Source organism: Cinclus cinclus, chromosome 10 (genome assembly GCF_963662255.1).
Source record: "Cinclus cinclus chromosome 10, bCinCin1.1, whole genome shotgun sequence".
In the NCBI taxonomy this organism is placed as follows: domain Eukaryota; kingdom Metazoa; phylum Chordata; class Aves; order Passeriformes; family Cinclidae; genus Cinclus; species Cinclus cinclus.
In genome coordinates, this window is record NC_085055.1 from 16295389 (window position 1) to 16320316 (window position 24928).

General features: G+C 37.5%; 1 protein-coding gene across 4 annotated transcripts in view; it reads right to left on the reverse strand.

Moving 5' to 3' along the window:
• RHBDD1 (rhomboid domain containing 1) overlaps positions 1-24646 on the reverse strand; it is a 28409-nt gene extending 3763 nt beyond the window's left edge. The window contains exons 1-6 of one of the 4 annotated variants that reach the window (XM_062498978.1): positions 24613-24646; positions 18463-18981; positions 16851-16983; positions 13358-13446; positions 11685-11735; positions 7097-7219 (exon numbers count right to left, since the gene is read on the reverse strand). In XM_062498978.1, coding sequence (XP_062354962.1) covers positions 7097-7219; positions 11685-11735; positions 13358-13446; positions 16851-16983; positions 18463-18895 — 829 coding nt within the window. In that variant the 5' untranslated portion in view covers positions 18896-18981; positions 24613-24646. Of the gene's footprint in view, positions 1-7096; positions 7220-11684; positions 11736-13357; positions 13447-16850; positions 16984-18462; positions 22981-24357; positions 24410-24612 lie in introns of those variants that run through there. The other 3 variants (XM_062498979.1, XM_062498977.1, XM_062498976.1) reach the window with 3 other exon arrangements.
• Between the last annotated feature and the right edge of the window lie 282 nt (positions 24647-24928).

Sequence of the window (24928 nt, forward strand, 5' to 3'; positions counted from 1 at the left end):
GCAAAGGACATAGTACAACAAACTTAGAACAAAACATTAAGATTTCATGGCATATTTTACAACTTTATTGTGAACTAGAACCACATTCTGTGAATAAAAAAGACTGAGACCCCCGTTCCCATCCTGTCACTCTGTGTAGGAATTTCTTCCATTACTAAAGTTCACAATTAAAGCACTTTGGACCAAAACAAGAAAATTACTGTAATTTGCAACAGATGTAACTAAACCTGTATTAATGCAATGCCACAGAAGTGTTACATCAAATGTTCTCACTTGATTTTTCCTCTTCTCTGAAGTTATGACCTTATTTTTAGGTCAGATAATAGGATTTGCAAGACAATTTCTGTAAAATTCAGGAGGAATATATCAAGCTACCTAACTGTGAAAGTCTCACTAGTAGAATTATGCAATTAGGTCTGATAAGAGGAGTGTAGCGAATAAGCAGCAGAGGTATCACAAAACAGTATGGCTGTATTCTTTTTCATGTTAGCTTTAGTTGTGTTAAAGAAGAATCTAGAACACTTCAGCTGAACAGTTTACCATTTTCACTATCACCATCTGTCCTGGATCTACTGAATGTGGTATCCATACAAAAACCCAGCTATACAAACACTCAAATACCCATAGAAAGAACAGATACTTCTCATTTCTAAAAATACTCTTACCTTTAGAGAGGCTTTGCTGTAGAAGGTTATCATAGACAGCATAATCCCTTGGTCCAGCAAGGACCATACAGCTAACCAAAACAGATCTGGGTATTTGATCAAATGTCATAACTTCCAACACTTGCTTGGTTTTCATTTATACAAATTTCATATAAATTATCTCTTCCATAAATAGTATAGCACTTGAGTGTGCTACAGATCACACACAGTGTGCTACTTTTAACAGGTGATTTGCCTTGCTTTTTAATGCAAAAACACCAATGTTTAAAGTGTCCTATTTGAGAAAATAAGAGTTCTCTTAGTTTATAAACATCCAAACCTTTTTTTTTTTTCCCCCACAGAATCAATGAGGTTGGAAAAGACCTTTGAGACTGAGTCCATCCTATGACCCAAAACAACCTTGTCAGGCAAACACTGGCCCTGAGTGCCACATCCAGCCTTTCCCTAACACCCCCAGGGACAGAGACTGCACAGCCTCCCTGGATTGCTCATGCAAAGATATCTTTGATACATTTGGAGTTAGATGCAGCAAACTGGAGGGCAGCAAGAAGCCAAAGTCAATAGCCCAGTGTTGCTCTACTCATTTCATCTCTTCCAGCCAATAAGTAGTCAAGTCTTTAGGTTTAATCAAACTCTTATGATTTACTGAGCTGTACAGAGAATCCTAAGGAAAGGCAGTGCAGGCATATTTCCTCCTTTCATACTTCAGTAGGACTAGGAGGCTTCCAGAAAGAGCTGAGACACACAAAACACATCAAACTTTTCCCTGTTTTGTGTTTCACTATCAGACAGAAACAACAACTGAATAAAACATATAAAATGGCAAAACTGTTTTTATTCTTTCCTGTCCTTCCCTCTGCAAAATGCAGACATGCTATACAGTCTGAGAGCTTTGGCTGTTAGCACTTATCACTGCCCCATTTTTTCCTACTCAGCTCCAAGTAGACCACATTCATTAGCCTTTGCTATTGTTTCTAACACAGCCCTTTGAGTTTCTGTCAATGTATGAAAAGAATTTTGTCATGCTATGAAGCAAACTATTCTTCCATCTACAGACTTAAACTGGTAAAGAAGAGAAATGGAAGTAACTACTGTTTCTGTGCTATGCTTTGGAACAGCTGACAAATGAAAAATCAAATTAGCAGGAAAGTAGCAGAGGGTAATGAATTTAAAAGGAAAGTTAACATACAATGAATCCAGACACAGCTGGATTGTTACAAGAGCAAGCCAGAACAATCTTGAACAGTCTCCATCTCTCTCTTGTTTTTAAAAGGAGATGGTAAAATTGAGAAATACACAAAGCCATTCCCTCCCAAAAGTCTGATAATTTGTTTTGGTTAGGAAAGGAGATGACTAAAGACTTACTCTTTAATCACTTCATACTTGAGGATTTCTGTATTTATTTCAATCATCCTCAAAATCTCATCTTTCCTGAATCAGTATCACCAAAATAAACTCTTTTTAAGTAACAAGTCATTAAAAGCATACTGGTAATGTTTTTAGAAACCATCAATCATCACCTCATAAGCCAAAATCTTGCTGCACACTCAGACCATCCATTTGCTACAAATAATCAGTGCTACAATGCAGAAGAGGACAGAGACCACTGCTAGACTTGATGCTCTTCTGCAAAGAATTAAGGGGATTAGTTTTACAGCTACCTCCAGCTACCATTTAGCTGGATACTGAAAATACTACAGGAGAGTTGGCATAAAATAATGTCACTGCATTTCCCAACCATTTAATAATTCTCCAGGTGTTAATTCACCTAAAACAAGGCTAAACTCATTAACTGAAAATGGTTAATATATTAAATTAATTATGCCTTTCTTTCCAAAGTATTGAAAGGAATTTACTAACCAACTCAAGAAACCCTATATAAACATGCTATTTAACCAGTCCCTAGGCTAACACAGACAACTATTCCTCTCCTGAGTAGTAAGAAAGCTGTGGATAATTTCAGATAGAAGAATTTCAGGTGAGCTGTGTATTTATCCTAATGCAGTGGAAGTATTTTGTTGAGCTGGAAATAGCAAGGTATGCTTTTCCTTAGAAAATGACTAATTTATTCAGTCAGACATAAAAAAGCATTCAGAACATGATTTTTTAAATGGTCCCAATGAGAAAAATGTAAACTACATACATAATCAATAGAATTAGTCCAATGATAAACCAAAGTTAGAACAGTAAATTATGGGTAAATTTAAAATTAGGAATATTCACTGACCTTAGTTTACCAGTAAAAACATTCCCAGGCTAAGTTTGTTAACATTTGCAAGAATCTCACAATATAAAAAACCCCTTTGCTTTCCCGTTACTGCATTTCTGCTTGCATAACAAAGACCCACAGCAACAAAGGAACTCTGAACAATATCCTTTTCCCAGTGCCAAGCCTGAGAAACCCAGATGGATGGATGGAGATACCAGTGCACACTGGAGCCCCTGCCCAGCAGCTCCCACTTTCTCCAAGGGTAAGGGATGCCTTTGTGCAGCCCACACACAGCTCCTAATGATGCCCAGAGCTGGGAAGCAGAAGTGATGTTCTCCAGCAAGGTGACCCTGCCAAACCCACTGTGAAAGGAACCATTTTTGTTCCTTTATGAAGAAGTTCAAGTTACTGAGTGAAAAAAACTATTTCCAGAGAGCACTGAAGTCAGAGAAAACACTCCCATTTGTATCACTGGATACAAATCACCAAGGGGATCAAAACACCAAGAGGTCTTTGCCTCCATACGCCATGCTTTTAAAATAGGTGTAATGTGTATATGCATGCAAACCACCCCTAGCTACATCCAAGATTTAACTGTTTCTAGAGTTTTCCTCCTATTTTAATTGTCTTCAGCAAGAAGGAAACCATCCAAAAGTATTGGCAGTACCTGCAGGTGTATTTGCATGTTTATGAACTCCCAGAACAAACCACCCAGTGTTGCGTATAAATTTCAGCATGAAAATCTGAATAAATTCTAATCTCAAAACCCGTTGTGGCAATAGCAAGAACCTATGTCCCCAGCTACATCACTGTCAACTGTTGCCTAAAGAGCAAAGGAAGCCAACCCTTTAGGCAGCATTTCCAAAAATTTCTGCTTTGCAGAACTGGTCTTTACCCCATAGTATTTCAGAGGTGCTAACTGGTTGTAGTTCTGGTTTGAAAGAGAAGCCCATGGTGAAAGGCTCAGTGGTTCATTCAACTATTTTGGTGAACTTTGACCACCATTGCAAAGAGAATTGGGAATTTTTTGGTTCTAACTTTCAGCAAACATCCTACATCAACCACCGTATGAAGAGACAAATGGAAGAGAATTCACTAAATATTTCTAAAATAATTCTGATTATGCTTCTTGTTGCAAGTGGTTTGCTTCTTACACTGGTACCAAAACTTTGTGTGGAAATGACAAAAATTCACTGATTCATCTTCCCAGCAATTTGCTTAAGAAAGTGCTAGTGATCAGAGCATAGAGCACAAGCTGCACTTTTAGAAAGTCATTAAGAACATGAGGTCCACTCAATGGGATTTCCAAGAGATGTGTTGGGTACCACAGTATGCATTTCAAACAAAAGAAAAAAAAAATCAACCAAAAGGAAATCTATCACAAAAGCTGCATCTCTCAAAGCATAAATCCTAGCGTATGATTTCATGAAATGAAATTTCAGCTTTAATCTCAAACAAAATGCACTGCATATTTGAGCATACAACATCCTTCAATTTATTTCTACAGAAAACCACCAAATTCAACTGCAATGACTTGCATTTCTATAACTGTGGAAAGGACAGAACACTGGAAATAAAATATACAGCATTTCTCCAGTTTCCTCACATAAATTCCATTCTTATGTTATCATCTTCCATGGGCTGGCAAATTTCAAAGACTCCAATCAAATGTCCTGTCTCAGTAGCAAGAAACAGACATGGGAACCCTTCCAGGGAACAGGTAAGCCAGATGCCCAGGTATTTCCTAACTGCTCCAAATGGCTCTGACTAGCCCATATCTGATCATCTAAAAGATGTTGAGTGGAGAGATATTTACTGGTTTAGTTTCAAATCAAAAGCAAAAAAATGCATAGACAGTTCATGATAAAATGTAACAGGAATGTCTACACCTGATACTTGTAGGTATTTCTCTTCAATCACAAACTATAAAGATTATCACTTCCATGCTTAAGAAGCTTAGTCTTTTGTGGAGAAACACCAGCTTATAAAAGATTCTTAACATTACTGACGCTGAGAGTCAGACACTTGAATGCTCAACTCACAAAAAAATCCCAAAAAATCTCACAACAAAAATCCAAACCCGCATCCCACACAATCAAGATATTTCTTCTGAGCAGAATAGCAAGCACACATAGATCAGAGACTCAGTTATACTGGGGTTACATTAAGGGTGGCTGGTATACCAGTATTAAACAAAAATGTCAGCCATATATTTGAACTTCATAGTAAAAGGAGTTTAAATATCAAAGGCTATGACTTTCTTAAAACCAAAATTATTTTCTTAAGTAAAGGAAGAATTATTACAATTTGAAACCAATATAAAATTATGAGAATAACAATAAAAATTCAAAAAAAACCCCAAACCAACAAACTCTGGAGAGAAAAAACAATTAATGTTCTTCAAATGGTTTCTTGTTTGAAGCAACAACATAACTACAACTGAGATGGAAAACATTAAGTATCAGATTCTTTCAGCAAAGACACCTAAATCACTAAAATAGTCTGATAGTCTTAAAATTGATGCCTCCACAGATCTCAAACAAGCCTAGCAATTTCTTTTCTTGCACTAGTCTCTAACTGTTATTATAGAAATTTTCAGGATATTGCAAAAAACCAGATCTGCAGTTCAGGAATGCCTGAATGTAGAATAAACAGAAATGCTGTATCTTTAGGTTGGGTTTAGAGATCCCATGTAAGAGTTTAGAGAACACTATCTACTGAGCTTAAATTCAATGAATGTCTTAATACACATTAGTTTTCAGTTGTGGACAACAGCTGATACCAGGAAATTCTGTATTATTTATTAGCTTAGCAGGATACTATCACATCAATTTATAGGAATGGATCAGTGTTCTGTATCCATAATGGTACATTCTGTAGCCTAGGGGCCATAATAAATGTACTTGTCCAAATAAGGATGAAAAAAAATTATTAATCAATTTAAATGATTGGAGTACTCTGCTGTCCAAGTTACAGAGCAGCTGTGATGGTTTAAATGTCATAGTTGGGGAAAAAAAAATTAATAAGAGAGCCCTAAATTGATTGTGGTACCTGCTGTTACAACTTATTTCAAATTATTTTATGTAATTTTTTGTCATGTTAAGTACCTGTTTCATCATCCATGTAATTGCAAGAATCTCTGAATGTTCATGCTTTAGGGAAAATGTATCATGTTCAAAGGATACTGCTCATTCAAGCTAATTATTTTTCAAACTAACTGACAGGGAAGAATATCCTAATTACCCACTAGCACAGTAAATTTAATCTCATCCTTTGTGTCCCTAAAACAGGTGTGATCAGTGACATGCTCTGTATTATGTTCTTTGTGAAATAAGACATCTGCCTGTAGGCAAATTGAACCTTTACACAGCTTGTTTAAGGAAGTATTTTAAGAGCTCAAATCTTAGGTCTTACTTGTCCAAACTAAAGTGTAGAAGAAAGAGGTGCAAAATAAAGCAAGATCCCTGGATATTTGATCAAACCAAATTATACCAGAAACAATACATGATGATACTTTCTCCTGCTTCACTTGCCTGTGAGGCTTAAAAAACTGTAACCAGCACTGAAGCCAGGCACTAGCAGAGTGTTAAGAAATGCTGCTTTTGGCACAGAAGGTTAAAGTGAAACTTGGTTTCCCACAGCAATCGACTACTGAGGTACTACTGAAATTCATCCTTGTGTCTCATCAAAGGATATTCTCCAAAAAAACATATTCCCTCTTACAGCACAAAACTTACCTTTGTTCAAAAACAAGCAGACAAAAAAAATACATCTTACCTGGAGTGCTGGAGATTATTTAAGGCTACAAATGAAAGTTGCAGATGTTTCATTCACAGTGATACATGTCAGCTTTTAAAGTGCATATTGTCTACTTATTTATATTATAATCTTATCACTGTTATTTGTATTGTTTTCTTGATAGTTTCAAGAAACTCCACAGCAATGGCTCACTCTTTCAAGTAATATCTTAAAATGCTTAGTGTTAAAAGCTGTGAAAGATTTCCTTCTCAAACACGATGTTTAAAATGATGCAAAATATAATCTTGAAAAGACAGTAAAACAGACAATATCCCATACAATAAAACTCATTTTATATGCATTCCTTCCCAAAATTACAAGATATATCCAAAAATAAGTCATGAGGAATCCATCTTGTTCTCCCTCCTGAGTCCCTTTCAGTATGAATCATAACAAAGAGATAAAAATGCAACAAAATTCCTACCTCTTTCATTAAGACTGTTTAGCACTGCCCTTTCAAGCTGTTCTTCTTCAGTGAGCCCACCTGTATAATCAAAGTAGCTCCTTGGAGTTCTGTATTGATAATCTGGATAATAGCCATAATACTCTGCAAAATGAATCAAAACATAAAATAAATTGCTGCTACTCAGCAAGTGGGAACTCAGATATTATCTTCTTGCTATCTTTCTTCCAGAAATTGTTTTAATTTGGGAAAAAAATTATTAGGGTTCAATTACTTATACAATATATACCATGAATTAACTTCTAATTTACAAAGCCACAGGTACGGTAAGAGGAGAAAAAAAAGGCCAACAGAAAAACGATGGACCAAGCACTCAATTTTTTGTAACTGTTAAAAGTCAATGCCATAGAACTGCTATTATTAAGTTTCACACAGAAACTGAAAGACAGTTTTCATCATCTCCTTTTAACATTTAGTTATCAATATTCAGACACCTTACCGCTATCACTAGAACACAAACCAGGTACTGTTCAGGCTTTTTCTCCCCACCCCTCTTCCCCTTTCCCCAAGGGCCCATAAAACATCTTTAGACCTAGAGAAGTCACAGGGAAAGTTTCCTGCAAATTCCTGCAGTGCTGTACACAGCTCATGTTGTGCTCTGGCACAGCTAAACCTGCCCTGCAAAAAGTCAGCACAGCACAGATCTCATCAGTGTCCCACTCACTGCTGACAATCCTTTCTGGCCTTTGCAAAGCTGCCCAAAACCAAGCACAGGCCATCATCCACCCAAACACATGGGATTCAAAAGGAAAAAAAAAAACAAACTACTTAGCTAGAGAATTGAGCAAGACTCTCTTCCTGTTAACAACACAGTCTGATCCTGCCTGAGCACAGAAAACCTAAGCTGAGAAAAATTATGGAAAAAAGTCACACTTTTCAACTGAGGAAAACTATGGAGAAAAGTCCTATTTTTCTACTCCATTTCTGTATTTTCAAAATGCAAAGTTTTTGTTATGTGCTCATTTCCAGACAGCTGAACAAGGGATTTTGAAGAACCAAAGTACAGAAAGGTTCCCAGTTTCTTCCAACCAAGAGAAAATTACACAAAGGTTTTTCAAAATGAGAAAAGTGGAAATATTTTTTTATGAAACAAGTACAGCAAGCCATTTCCTTTTTCTTCGGATTATTAACGTCAATGTGAACATCATCTTGTGTTCCCTCATTGGTTCTATCAATTCCAGGTGAAACTTTTGAAGCTTCTGTGGTTAATAATAAATGCAGATGACAAAGTGAGGACAAATAATTTTCTTTTAAAAATGATTTTGCTAAAGAAAAATATCCCACGCTCTAGAACCTCTAGACAAATAAAACCAGCAGTATTCTGTGTTGAAAATTATACAGGAAAAGCAGGAAAAACTGAACAGAGTAACTGCACAAAATTCTACACAGAATTATATATATTCCTCTGTGTTTTCATATATCCCTGTATTGACTTTATACACACATGTACGTGCACACAGATGTATGTGTACACATACACATTATATACATACATTTTGTTTCCAATTCCTTGTCTTGGAACACAACTGACACTGGAAGATTTTTCCTACACCTGCAGTGAAATCTGAGGGACAGCATTTAGATGTTATGTTGGTACAGTTTGGATACAATCTTCATATACCCCCCTCATTCTCTTCTGCCTTATGCTAATCTGAATGAACATTTTCTCAACTATAAATTTATCTTCTGGAGGCTTCAAAACTAGATGCATGAAGAGTGTAAAAATCCTGGTACTAAAAGCATGAAATTGTCTGATGAAAGCAAAAGGATGCTGTATTTTAGGTTTGTTCTATTGCTGTAGTTTTTTCTGTGTTTTATGTTTCACACTGCCAGCAAATTGTAAGTGCTCAGAAAGCTCTAATCTTTTAAAATGAGACACAGTTTGGTAACATTGATATGTTCAAGGTGTTCCTATTAATCAAAATAAATGTCCTAATACTTTATTCATGAACTGCACTTAGAGAAAACCTAATTCAGCTACTAAATACTAAATGTGTTAAAATTACACTTAAAACATTTTTCCTTTTAAAGCTGTTTCCTTGTGCTGTTTCATAAAATCTGTTCTGACCATAACTTCATCTATTTTTCTATTTAAATTGGTATTTAAAGGCACATAATAATAAATCAGCAATGCCAGAAAATGAAAAAGTAATCAAGATATGCATCATTAGTCTGTGACACTAGAACAAGTTTTCTTCATTCACAGATGGCCAAATTTATTCCATATATCATACACCAAGCAAAAGGTTGAATCTTCCATTAAGACTTCTGCAAATAGGATGAAAGACAATTACAAAGTATATGAACAGGGAATGAACATAACAAATATACAGTTTCTTAACTGCAGCTGTAAGTAATTTTAGACAAATGAATTTAGTAGAAAGCAAAAATTACGGGGTTGTATTTAAAGGTGAAACTGGAAGACAGGGTAATTCAGGTTAACTCCATCTATCTCTCCTTTGTCAAAAGAACTCAAAGTAACAGCATTTGGGGACCGCCCGAAGCATGCCAAAAAAAGCCCAGACTTCCTTGTTGTCAGCATACTAAAGCTTTTTTCTCCCCTCCCCATCATGGCAGATCTACTACATGAAATATCTTCCATTTTCCCCACTTGAAAAGAGGTGGAAAACAAGCAGAAAGGGCTGCTCAGAATCTCTGCTGCTCCTCCACAAGGGTGGCCTTGTACACACCGACCCAAGCTCCCAACAGCTGGTGTTTGTACAGGGGCTGTAATAGATCACTGAACTGAAATGCCAAGCACAAAGTCTTATCTTCATTAGGTATTAAAGAGCTTCTTCCAGTATAAATCGTTTGAGTTTCTATCCACCCTGCTGTTCTGGGATACTGGAGGAAGGTTCAGTGGCTGTGAGCAGCTGGGCTGGGCAGCACCTGTAGCTGTGTGAGCACCTTTCCCTGGGCTGGGATTGCCAGCCATGGGAACAGGTAACTTGTGCTTGATGCACACGCTGTGCTCACCTCTCATTTCACTTCACAGTAGGAATTGTTTTATTTCTTTACTGGCCTTTAGATCAAATGGTTTTTGACTTTAGAGTAAATTAGAGTAATGAAAACCCTGGGTAAATATACCTTTAAGTTGGAACAATCCCTGTTGCTGTTGTTGAGGAAAGCAGGCTAAGATCTTTTGTTTGGGAATTACAAAACAGATGTTTCAAAAATACTTAAATGCCCAGAATCCTGCTTGTGGGAACTATTTAATGTAATAATAAAATTGGAGATAGATCATTGAAGACAAAATCCATCAGGGAGAATAAAAGCAGCTATAAACTTGGCTCAAAGTAGGCACATCTCAGTTATAAAAGACTATACAAAATAAAAAACCCTGCCTGATGAAACATCAGAGAACAGTAAGAAAGATCAAACGTGTGAAATAGTTTCCTTTTAAGTAACCAGACAGATTCCTGCTTTCCAAATGGAGGGAAAAGATGACCATTGCAAGTACAAGACTGAAGCCTAAAAAAAAACAATAAGGAAGGACGTACATAAAGAATGAAGGTTAATCTCCCTCCCCAAAGAAGAATTAATGTGCATCACATGAAATTAGCAGTTAGCAGGTTCAAGCCAAACCAAAAAATGACAGATTCTAAACCAGGTAACAAACTGTGAGTCGTTTCTGATGATGTAGGTGTTAAAAGTGTTCATGTCGATTCAAAGAGTTTTTGACAAATTGATGGAAGAAGGATCTACCACAGGCTATTAAAGACAAAATTCTCCCATAAAACTTTCTGCTGAGAACATCTTTAAGCCACAAACCATTGCACACTGGCAGATATTTGAGAGAGCCATCATTATGAATTTATCCTGTTCTTCCCACAGATGCCTAGGAAAGAGCATAAATCACTGCAGGAGGTAAGAAATGCCAGGATATGCATTCCTAAGCTCAGATCCAACACCCAGAGCCCATCTCCCAGCCTCTCCTGGCCCTCACAGACAAGGACTCCACCTATTATTTCTGTACACTCCACATGCAATGATTCAATGTTCTGCAGGAGAAGTAAATCAAATGTGTGCCAGCATTCTAACCATCCATCTATAAACTGAAGATAGCCTAAATTCAGTCTGCTGAGGAGGGGCTCTTTGCATGTAAATTGCCTCATATACAAAGAGTGTTCAAAGGAAGAAGACCCTTTTTAGAAGGGAAAAACCACCCTAGAATGAAACAGATAAATTTGCCAGATGAGGGCATATTTACCAAGGTCCAAAAGGCTGCTTTCAGTAGACACAATTTCCCCACTGCTACGCCTTGTGCAAAAAGGATGATATTTCCCTGAGGTAGCATTTTAGGAAGTCGTGACCTTAACTGGAGGCTTAAGCCTCTTGTACAAAATCCATCCACACACTCACCTGAAGAGGAAAGGTGAGACATGCTCAGAGAAGTAATATAAGTTTAGCAAGTATACATGTGCAGAATATTTTGTATACTGTGTATGTTTCCATTTACATAGTTCTCCTCTAGGTTTTCTAATCATTAGCAAAAAAACTATTTTTAAAGCTGGAATAAGTTTTTGGTTAAGTGGACAAGAGTACTTACCTGAAGAGTAGTCCCTTGGCCTGTCAGGCTCAGTGAAGAAAGAAATGCCAGCTAAATAAAATAATAATGCATATACTGTTAGAATAATCATATTTTCTTCACAGAACACAAAATTCAGATTTAAAGTACCCTTTCTTTAAGGGTTTGTTTTAGGCAGGAAATCAGTCATGGGTATCTGTGGATTGTTTTGGCATCAGTGAGAGAACATACTATTGCAAGTTTGTATGTTCCAGATTTTATAGCAGAGTCCCATCTTCAAGCAACATATCCATGTAGACTAGAAAAAAAGCAAGCAAACCAACCTATAAGTGCTCCCCAGAACAAAATGAACAATTTCTCTACTGAGAGTATTCATTAGTAATAGTGTTTAATGCACAAAAAACTGAGGACTGGAGCAACACTGCATTTTTCCTGCTTTGCTACACAGGAGAAAAAAAAAAAAAGCCCATGTACTGAACACTGCTTCCTGCAGCTGTCAGTCACACAGAACCTGCACAGCAGCCCTATCTCCAGGGCAGGTTTCACTAACAGAACTGTGAAGTTATCACTGAATCCCAGAGAAATTCACTGGAAGGGTGAAGAAGGTCCCCAGTCCAACTCCAAACCACAGCAGGGTCAGTGAGGAGAACAGAACAGGTTAGCCAGTCAGGGCTGCATCTGCCAAGTCCATGGAGACCCTGAAGCTGCCCTGGCAGCTGAGCTGATGCCTGCCTGTTCTAAAATCATCAGGCAGTTCCCCCGTGGCACAGAATCATGCAAGGTTAACCTTAAACCAACAGGACACCTGACGTCTGTTCCCTCCAGCAAGGCAGGAAAGCTGATGCTTTGGTGTCCTTTTTTCCCTTCCAACTGCTGAATGTACATGACCTACAGACTATCCACAAACTGTGATCCCAGCCCCAGTGAGAGCACACACATTTCAACAAATAATTCCCCACATTACAAACACTGTATCCATGTTCACTTTGATGGAACAGTCGTGAATGAAGTACTCAGCCTATCAAGCAGTCAGACATAAAAAGCCAAATATTCTGCCAACCAACCCCAGCACAGCTGTTGTGGCAGGGCTTAGACTTCAGTAAAATGCTGACATTTATAGGAGTGTTCATTTAAAAGTTTGCAGGGCTGTAATAAAACCAATTTTTAAGACTACAGATGTTTAAAGCTATAATCTTTTTTAAAAAAATAATTATCACTGCAATATGAAAAGCTGTAATAACACAATGTTGGAAAACTTGAGAAATCCAGTAACAATTTCCTATGCATCCCACCACCTTTTGCAAACCGTAGACTTCCATTAGAATTGACACAACAGTAGAAATCAAGATGGAAACATTTTGTTCTGACATATGTTTATGGCTTCACCACACTTTATTTGAAGTGACATTTTCATTGGAAGGTTCATTAAGTAAATAAAAACTTAAAGATAAGAGAAAAATGTATTCCTCTATGTAAAAATACCTGAAAATCACATTTATTCTTAATTGCTCTTATCCATATTTAAGAAAAACAATTTCATTTTTTCTTCCGCCTCCACTTTAATAAAATGAGTATATCTTTAATTGTCTAAAAGCTTGCTGGAATGGGCTGAATTTCTATATGCAAGATTTACTGAATTTTAAAAATAAAATTGTTCCTTACGCAAATTTTGTAAATTCGACAAAATTATATACCTGCACAGGCTCGCATGATCTTCTTCAGAGGTCCCATAGTGTACATCAATCCAACAAGAATCCCTGACAGATGCCCAGCGAAAGAGGTCCTAGAAAATAAAAAAAAATCTTGTGAGTAATGGAAAGGGAGACCTTTTCTGGTAGGGATACAAAAGTGAAAGTGTAGAATTTGCTGTAAAGAGAAAGTCTCTGAGACTTCCCCGAGAAAGTCCCTGAGTGAGACCAAGCACAGAGATATTACCTGCCTGCAAGGATATAATGCCAAGTTTTCTTTCTTTATAACTACCTTAAAATTGGGAGTTACACAGTTAGAAAACTATTTAACAAATATCCTGAAAAAACTAATTGGAGAGATCATTTTAGTTACTACAGAATATGCTTTCCCTAAAAGCATTCCAAGACTTCCAAAGGAGTAAACTGGTTTTAAGCTTTAGAAAAGCAACTTACATTGTAATGTCTGGGTAGACCTTACCAAAACCATGTACAGTTCTGAGTGAAAGCACAAACACAATACTTTGTACTGGGCTATCCATGCAATCCTACAATTATTCTAAAAGAAACATGAATGCAGATCCACTGCAATCTTTGTAATACACTGCCTTCAAAATTGAAAGAACAATTGAAATGCTAAGATCCAAATTCTTTTCTATGCATACCAACATTTTCTTTTAAAAATATCATTACCATTTGTATACAGAATGAAAAGACTCTGGAGTATTTTGAGAAATCAACCCAGAAGCATATGTTTACAGCAAATAAGGAGATTTGCTCCAGTTATTGACATGACTATGGGGTGCTCTATAAATTTAAAAATCGATTTTCAACATTAAAAATAAGAGTCAAACTCTTCTGTGTTTAAACATAAATTAAGATAATCTTCTGAATTCAAGTAAATGTAAACACTAGTTGCAAATTTTTCACCTCTAGTACGAAGTTACAGAAGCCAATACACTAAACATTAAAATTTCCTCATATGCAATTAGAAATGACTCATTTATACTGGTTGTCAAAAAAAATTAAATAATATGAGGTAAAATTACCTTTTCTTTCCCTTTATAAAGTAGAAATGAAATGTTTTATGTACCAAGTGTAATGTCTGCATCAATTTTTACATTCAGGTCAGTGATCTGCAGGAGTTATACAGATGATGGCACAAGCACTCAAGCCAAGACAACTTCCAAGCATCAGTGGTAAAAGGACACAGGAAAATGCACGTGTCACTAGAGGGAGGTAAAGATCAAATCTAAATTCACTCTGTTGCCACCTACTTAACCACAAACTTGTATCCTGCCATGGAGAGCTGCAGTTCTCTCTCACCAGTAACCAACAACTCCCTAAAGAGTAACAGATACATGCTGAGGTGAAGATTTATAGATACCAAAATAAAGTATCTGTAAGGAACTAATTTTCCAAACAGATTTTCTGGAACAGATTTTCCAAATTTATGAAATATGCATGCCTGACTTGGAAAATAAAAAATACTTAAAAATCACCTCCTCTAGAAATCACCAACATGATATTGGCTCACCTACGACTTAAGATATCTGCCCAATTCTGGAAGAGGCACAGATTAAACAAAGTAACTTTTCACATGTCTGTTCTTCCATTAAACAGATAATCCCAAGGACTGCTAAGCAAAGCCTACATCTCAATATCCTTTATAAAAGATGAAGATAAGACGGGTACTGAAAGCACTTTAAAATTTTTCTGAAACAAAAGCATTAATGAGAAAGAAAGGAATAAGATATCAGTGAACTCCTAAATCCTCTCCCAGCACACAGGTCAAGGTTTTCAAAAGGCTCAATATTCCATTTGGATCTTTCATTGGTTATGTATTCTCAAGTGAACCTGCTACATGAGTCCAATAAGGCAGGTCCAAATTTACCACATGGATTTCTGACTGGACAGACTTTTGCCCCAATTACTGACCTCTTATCTATTCAAAACTAAATTATGCAACTTGGTCTACAAAAGGAACCAGTTAAACATAGACTTCAAATATTATAACCTGCCCTGAACACACAGATGAGTGTTTAAGAGCAATGCTGTGAGAGCTACAATTGCTATGGTTCATTGCAAGGCAGCTGGCAGTTACTAATTAAATATGTTGTGTTCTAGGATATGAATTTCTGCAGATCACTACTTGTTTTCTGCAGCCCCCATTATCATTTAAGTGCTGTGAAATTGCCCTCTGTACAGGATTAGATGAGTCAGCAATCTAAACTTCCATGAAGTTATGAAATATTTGTTGATATTCTTTCTGGATTTCTTACCCGCTCTCTACCCAAAGACATTTCTACAGTAATGCAACTGAGAAAGAACAGCACACAATGTCTGAAATAATACTTTTCTCTACCATAAACAGCATGATATGGTGTTACTTCATACATAATGCTCTTCCACTATTCCTTAATTTAAAAACAGTATTGTTAATCAGTACTGTTAAAAAACAGTATTTGGTGTTATATCACCAAATAAAACCTATGTTCAGCTAAAACAACAGTTTATATTTTTCAGAAAAAAAAATTAATGCACTGAAAGCTTTAGTTTTATCCTTGTAGCAATGCCACACAGCTCACAATTACAATTGCATTTGGGCAGAGCACCCTTCTGTCTTTAATCCTCACTGCAGTCAGTTGAGCAGCCAGGCATAAAGCAATAAAACCAGTGCTTAACCTAAGCAATATTTGAATTCTCCTTCTGCACTCGGAAATGTTCTATCAGCTATATCATATTATCTGACAAGGAATATCCCAGTATTGTTGAGCTCTTTTTTTTAAATCTTTCTGAAAAGTGGGAAATTGTACATAAACTGTGATTTGATAGTTCATAGGTTTTGTGTCTGTACTTTGCATATATTCAGTAATGTGATTCAGAGTTACGAAATATTACATAGGAAAATTACTCATCTGCAAACAGGACTACAAAAATGAAGTACCAAAGAAGCAAGGCCCTGCTCTCCCAGATGTAGAGACAGAGAAACTGTGCTGGCACAGAGCACACAGGGAAACTGAGGAAGACGACCAGCAGCACTGCAGGACAGTGACACTGACAGTGACAAAACTGGCAGAATACTGGATGATAGTTTGATCATAAGCAGGACTGACTAATCCAGAGTGGGCTAGGACAAAAATGGCAAGCAAACAGTGGATCAGCTAATGAAGTCCTTGAATGAATAAAGCTAATGCTCAGCTAATGAAGCCCTTGGCACTATGGTAGAGTAGTTTAGTTACCTCGTTGAAAAGGCACAGCCCTTTTCCTTGTCCATCAACTTTTGTTATCTTCCCTCAAATACTCAATTACACCTTCTGGGAACAGTATGTCAGGATTTTGAGATGTACTTAAAATAGAGGGTTTTAAGGAAAAAGCAGACTGCAGGCCCAACACTGCACTGGGATACCAGCTACCACTACTTACATCTCATGAGACATTTCAAACTACTCCAGATAGCCCAAATCTCTTCTCCATTCTTTGAAATATTCAATGCACTTACCCTGGGGAGATCAAATGAATAGCCACCAGCTCCACCCAACAAGCATATTTACTGGATATTGGCAATCCAAAGACACTGCTCACTCTTCCTGGATTATAATGGTTGTTCAGAACTTTCAAAGCAAACAAGACTCCTGCAAACAAGAAGAAATCAAATGAAGAGAGAAATAGTTATGGACAAATAATAAAGAAATGCAAACAGTTTGAAATACCGTGCAGTTTCAAACCACCACAAAGCATACTGCTGCATGCTATAACAGTTCTGTTTCTTCAGCGATACTTTTCAGTGACTTAAAAAAGAGGTACAAAAATTATGTATTTGTATAACAGCCAAATCTAAGCTGCTTTTTTAATGTGCCTGCTCACTGTAGCTATTCAGGTATTCAACACAATACAAACATATTTTAATATGGGAGTTCTATTTAAAATAATTGACAAAATTAGTGAACTCAAAAAAAATGTTCTGTGACTTGAGAAAAGCCACTACTGAAAACAAGACAAACAAATAGGTGTAAAGCTCAACAGTAGATGCAAATTCTGAATAATGGAAAACCATCTTACACATACTCCAGAACCACTTGTTTCTAAAAAAAAGAAGTGGATAAATCACCTTTCATCACGGTAAATAATATTAATTTCTAACTGACAGCAACTGTTTTATCATGCAACCACCAGCCAATATGATGGAATGAATTCAGAGAACTTATTGGAAATGTTTATGGAAAAGTTCCTCTCAAGAGAAAACTCACAGTGGTCTGAAAACAACCGCGACAAATTAACAAGTAAAAGGTTTAACAGGGACACATTGAGGCTGGCACAGGCAGCCAAAAACCATTCAGGGTAAGGGCTGCACTCAGAGCCTTTACAGCCCCCAGAAAGGCCAATATTAGAACTGGCCAGTCTTGTTACCAAAGGGGGGTGACCAGAAAACAGCTGGAGCTGCAAAGGAGCAATTGCAAGAATGTTCCAGCTCCTACCCACTGGAATATCCCAAGAAAACCTCACAGGTGTTGAAGCAACTTCCTTAAAGGCTGAAAAAGAGTGCTTGCCTTCTAAGGCTACATTGCAATGGCAGCAAGGAAATCCCCAACTCATCTAGAAATGCAGGGCTGCTTTTCCACTTGACTGAAGATTTTTTTAAAGAGAAAGAGTTTATTGACTTGAAAATGATCTGCCAAAAGAGACAAGATCATTACTGGAAGGAAGATTACCAAAATCAAGTGTTTGGATGTTGCTAGCAGAAGCAAATCTAGGGGAGTCTCTCCAAAGACAGGCATGAGTAATTTTAAGCTGATAGGCTTTTCTAAAAGCTACCTAAGGAGCACTACTGAAATGCTTATATGACATCATAAAATTAAGAGTTCAGACTTCAATTTGATACTTTCATGTTCTCAGGTAAAGTTCCAGTCAGTCACAAGAACAACATGCTTTAAATTAAAAAAACAGGATAAGTATACTGATGGGACAAAGAAATATATATATATATATATATATATATATATATATATACACAGATGTACAACTATCCTCTTTCTGTAATTAACAGTTACTGCTATACAGCAACTATACATATTAACTTTACATATGTAAATTGGACCAAATCTGTGTCTTACCTGAAAAACCTACACCACAATTCATTTCATAGGAAGGATCATCCAAAATTATCACAAGCAGGAGTTCCAACACTATGTAAACTACTCCAATCAGTAGTGAAAATACTGCAATTATGTAGGCAAACCATATGCTCTTCAGCTTTCTTTCCAGCATTATGCCCTTCCAAAGCATGGAAATCATGTTGTAATACAAATGCCAATCATCTGCATGGTGGAAAGGAGCAAGCAGCAAACGCTGCCAGTTCTTTCTGTGGACAGCTTCATTTACACTGAGACACACTTCAGTCAGTGGCCTCAAAGGATTCAGAAAGAGAAAAATATTCAGTACAAGTACCCCAAGGGTAACAGAAGGAATGTTCTGGAGTCCAACTTGAGAAATTTGATAAAGCAGCAAAAGCAGTCCAGCACTGACTCCTCTTTGCCTTCGTTCCATTGCTACTTCTTATTCAAAGAAATGTGAAGATTATTCCAAATTCCAGTCTTTTGCTCAATTTCAAAACCATACAAGTTCTGGAAATTCTGAAAGAAAAAAGATAACTTGTTATATATGTGTTGTGGTGTTTTGAAGATCATCACTGGTTTTTGTGAGTTTTTAAGCACAAAAAATGCATCATGGTAATCAGCTGAGACCTTTCACATATCAGAACAAAAACTCAAGTAAGGAAAAAAAAATCAAAATTTGTAAACTGATACAAAATACAAAATAAAAGAGATTTATACACATAATCCAGACAAGTATTGAGACAAAAAGCAGTCTGCAACCTCTGTTTCATATCCCTGGACAGGCTGTACTTCATCTATAAAAATACTTGGGTATTCTAGACATGTTTTCATTAATTCTGATTCACTCAGAATAATTAAGATTTCAGGAAGGAAAACAGTTCAAAATTATTCTCTAGAGTCTCTGTTTCCAGGATTTCTAACTTTGCCACATATTTAACTTTTTTTAATGACTATTTTTCTAACTTTTACAAATATTCAAAACAAGCCAAGCTTGAAGACTAAAAAGTACATTTTTTAAAAAAGGAACAGAGACACAGCTAAGTACTACTAGATGCAATTTGAAAATTATTACTGCTTTCCCAGGGATGACAATAAAGAATTTAGTTTAGAAGTAAGCGATGGAAAAAACTATAGGGGGAAATCATATACAAAACCAGCATATAAAATTTGAAAAGTTATAACAAAAATTTTCTCTTTGCCTTATTTACGCCAGAAAAGCCCAGGGGATTAAAGGGGGCTACATAAATAGATCTGGCTAGAAACAGAGTTACTCTGACAGGAACAGACAAGAGAGGAGGGAGGAAGCTGCCCTGGATAACACAGCACAGGAGTGTGGAGTTTCCAGAGCCTGGAACCTCCTGTGGAAGACAGGAAGAGACCCAGGATTTCAGGCTGGTTCCAAGGGCTACCCCAGCCCTGCTTTTACCTCTGAAAACTCTTCAAGGTGGCCCCAACAACAGCACAGCCCCTCCTCCCCTCCAGGGTGTCCCTTCTTTGCAGAGCTACTGAAGATACACAACACATTATTCCACGTGGAAGTATCAGCTATGTAGAACTAGCAAAGTACAATTACTCTTCAAAACTGCCATCGGGTTTCAAATGAAACTGCCTGAAATACTGAGATATATACAAAATTCTCATTTCAACATCCCATTATCTTTCTTTTCCACTATACACAAAATTGTTAAAGATGTTAACATACTAATTTTTTATTTAAATGCCTTTCCAATTCATATGAAATTCTTCCTCTTCCACATTTTCATTAGATAAACAAGCAACAATCTTAATTCATCTAAAGGACAGGAGGTAAAATGGCACATTTATAAAGGAGAGCTCAAGTTGCAAAATTTAAATTTCCCCATTATATGTGTTAGGATTTACTAAGTTTCACATTTCTACACATCATTGCTATGCCTGCAAACACTTTACTAAACATTTTTATCCAGGTATTCAGAGTATTCTTAATAATTTGATTGGGCTGCATTCTACAAAGTCAGTGAGCACATGGAAAAGAAGGAAAGCACCTCTGGATGAGGTTATCCTGTAACAGCAAAAGGACCTGGGAGACCTGCACAGGGTGGAACATCAAAGACAACCAGGTAGGGGCCAGGCTACCTTCTCTGCTTATCCTGAAGTGAGGGGAGCACACAGTTCCATGCTAGTTCACACAGAGAATTAATTAATACCACTTCTTACAATTAAGTATTTTTTTTTTAGTCCCTGTATTTCTCTTTAAATCACACTTATGCTTATTACAGCAATTTAACAGAAGAAAAAACCAAATTGGTTGTGGTTTTTTTATCCTGAAAACAACTGCAGTAAACCAGAATGCATGTAAAATGTATTTGCTACATTACAGTGAAAGTCACTACATTTTTCCCACATTATTATCATGGAGATGTTACATAATGCCTGAGCCTTGTCCAAAAGAGTGAAAACAACAGAAATGTACTTTATCCCAGGCCTCTTGAACATGTAACTTCCTATACTGATGCCTTCCAAAACCAGTTTTGTAGTGATCACAATTTAACTGCAGAGACCACAGCTGTAGCCCTCACAAAGCTCAAATGAACCAAACTCTTAAACTGCAAATTGGTCATTGCTGATAATTACATTGTCAGTCTTTGACTTTAAAGTCAACATTACCCTCCCCCCCAAAAAAAAAACCAAAAACAAACTGTTAATCCAAAGTTTAATCAATGTAATTCTCTTTTTCCACACTAGCTCTGATATCAGGTAGATCAACATCCCCCAATATTCTTACAGTCTTCTGTACACAGGTTACATCTTTTTCATCACAAAACAGTCAACACAAAAACGATTAGAATTTAGAAGTGAGCATCCTTTAAACGCAAGGTACATGGAAATGTAAAAATCTTGCCATACCATATTGTTCAAACTGCCAAATAGTCTTGTGTTTTAAAGTTTCTATCTCTGCTTCTGACACCGTTAAATTCACACTTTAAATGCTTTCAACACCCATGCATCTAAGAAAAAAAACCTTCATCCAGCACATAGCCAGACAATAATCATGGAAAAGGACTGGGAATGCTTTCCATCATGATTACAGCAGTACTAGTTAACATAAACCATTCCCATTACTGGGAACAACTAAATATGCCAGCCAAAACACATTATGTGTTTGAGACAGAGGGAAAAAGATACAAGAAAGAGAACAGTAGTTATCTGAGAATATATATTTTGGAATGCAACTCCCTTAAAACATATAGAGCTTTCAACTGTTCATACATTCCTCCTCTGTTTATTACAAGTCTAATGAGGCTTGAAACAATGAAGCTCTTTTTTCCTTTTTTTTTTTTTGAAAACATGCCACCTACTTCAAAATGTACAAATTTCCAGAACAGACTTGAAATGGGCATTTGTCTTGCATCCAGACTGCCACGTGTCTACATTTTTGTCACCTACTCAAGATAAATGTCTGAACTTAATATTCTTGGAATTTGTTTGTTTGTTTTGTACTAACCAAGTAAAAAGCACTTAAACTTATTTTTACTGTGACAAACCCCCTCACTCGCTTGGCAACCATAAAATATTACAACTTCACATTACTAAAAAAATAATCTAATAAAGTAAATATTTTAGTAAATATCAGTTAAAATTAAATGTTCTGCTGTCTTTTCCTATAGCTGCAATTTGAATTTAGAGGAAAAGACTCTCCCTGTACCCTTGCTCCCCCTAAAACAGACATAACTACCCTGAAATTTTGATTTATGTTTATGCAAAACCAAGTACACTCTGGAAAGAATAATGTGCATTCAGCCTACATGTCCAGATTAGAGCTAGCCAATGTCAAAACCACTTGAAACATAAAGGGTGAGTATCAGATGCTAAGCACAAAGCATTCCACAATACAGATAAGCCTGGACAGGCCCACACCACTTGTCTGTGAAGATACAGTCCCAGGATACAAAGGCTTCTCCAGGCAAAGCAGAAACAGTATTTTTAGGGCAAAAGAAGAGGCAAAAAAGGAAGCAGGAGCCAAGTGTAAACACTTTAACTTTGGCCCTCAAACTTTGGAAAAGGGTAGGGGAAAGGCCTAACAGAAAAAAACAACCAATGCAAGGAAAAAATAAACTAAAATTTTGAAACATAATGGACCATTCTGTTTATATTTAATAAGCATGCTAGTCAATTAAATAGTTAATAGCAAAGACAAGGTTCTGACTTAATTATAAAATTAACTGCTTCATAAAGAACAATTTGTGGATTCATCAGATGTGCCTTTAAATGGCTTTCCTTCACAAAGGAATACTAAATGGTGAACTGAAAAGACACAGCATTTCAGAATGTGGTGAGAGAAGTCACAGATCTATAATAAAAATATTTTAAAACAATGTAAGTCAGTAACTCTGAGACAGTTCAAAGTTAACGTTCAACTTTCAAGTAAGTATCAACATTCAATGGCTTCATAAATGGCTGTATCGCAGTCTTTTTATTATGTAACATTTTAAATTTCATGCAAAGTTTTCTGTGAGAATAAAGAAGTTATTCTGCCTCTTATATCTGCTTCAGACAAAAATTGAAAATCTCTTCTAGATTTTTAATTCTCTTAGGTACCACCTAAAGAAAGTTTTTAAACTAAAAATTTCAACTTAAAACTGAAAATTGTATTCTGAAGGGTACAACAATTACTGTTCACAATAAAATAAACACGTTAAACAATATGTGCCAAGAACAATTTTAGCCACCTTATCCCAAAATAAATGAGACAGCTTTCACAGGAAAGAACCCAAGGGGCTAGGTCAAATCTCTCTCATAACAGACAGTAATTTGTAACTGCCTCTCAAAACACTAGGATACCTCTACACTAATTGAAGTAGGAAAAGTGAAATAGTCATAAATATTTAATATCACTGTACTTGTAAAAGTAAGAGGATGTCACAGCTTGAAATAAAGATACATCAAAACAATAGTGAACTTCACATTAGGCCACAGGTGAGTTTTAACTTCACGGGTCAGGGATTGGGGTGTTGTTGGATTTTATTCCCCACTTGATTTCAACTGTTACGCGGGTATGTTAAAACTGGGTAATCATACTAGAAGAGCATCCCCCTGTATCTGATTTTTTTTTAATGTTATGAAAAAATGAAAACATCAAAGATTGCCTGACTCCACTTCAGAAGTGTGAAGCACAACAGCTCTTACAATTTTAGCATTCCTCGGTAGCTTTGAAGGAAAATTTGTCTGCAGTGTGCAAGAGAAAGGAAGAACAGGAAACTCACCGTTTGAAGAAATCAATCTTAAATAGTACCGGTTAACTATACAAACAATTCAGAAACACATGCTTTCTGGTATTAGTGTTATACTACTGCTGTCACCTCCAATCTGTATCAGTAAAAACAGCTCCGTGAAGAACATCACTGTGCTACTTCAGGATATCAAACCAGCTCAGGTATTGTTAACTACATTTTATACACACATGAATTACTTAATCGTGGTGTTTTAACAACTGTAAGAAGACTTACTAACTACAGACAAGATCTATTTGCCATTGCTTCTTCTTTGATACAGCTGCAAGTTATCTACAATTTTTGGAGGTACGTTTTCTGTTTCATAGTATAAACAATAAGCTGTTTATAGAACTTGTGAAAAATACCACCGCAGAAGATGGGGCAGACGAAAGCAGTAACCCCAAGCTCACACGGAGGCTGAGGAGCACATCACACGTGCAGCTGCGGTAACACCCGCGGGCTCCCGGGAGCCGAGCGCCGCAGACACGGCGGTGGGTGTGCGTATGGAGATAACGGCTGGACAGCCGTGAAATATCGGGCACTCCACTTCTCCGGCCGCTTCACCTCCCTCATTCCCACCACCACTCCTTGCAGCGGCCTACTGCGGAATCCTAGAGAGCGCAGCTCGAGGGCAGCTTACCCAGCCCGGACCCCGCTTGTTCGGGCTTGCAGCGGGCACGCCCCGCTCAGCAGGGCGGCGCTCCCCGGCTGTGGGCCGCGCCCCTCACGGCCGGGGAGCCGCTCTCCGCCGAGAGGCGGCGGCAAAGGCAAGAGAGGAGGAGGGCAGGAGAGCAGAATAGGAGAGCACGGCAGGAGGAGCCGCGCAGGGACGCGGAGGAGGTGGCGGGAGGAGGTGGCGGGAGGAGGTAGCGGCGTCCCCCGCCCCTGCACTCACGATCTCCGGCGGCGGCAGCACCCGGAACCTCGCGCCGCCCCACGTGACCCGCGGCCGCCACTCCGCAGCGAGGGGAGCGGCCCCGGCCCCGCCCGGGGAACGCGCCGCGCCTGCGCCGGGTCCGCCGCGCCGCCAGGGGCGCTGTGCGCGGCGGGCTGAGGGCGGAGCGCGGAGGCGGGAAAGCTGCGGCGGTGGCTCCGGGCTGCTGGTACTGCCCACTGTTCAAATACATAGTCACGTTTCCTTTGAAAGCGTTTTACTGGACGTGCAAAACAGTAAGTAGTTGTGTAAGTTTTATAGTTCGAGGATTTATTTT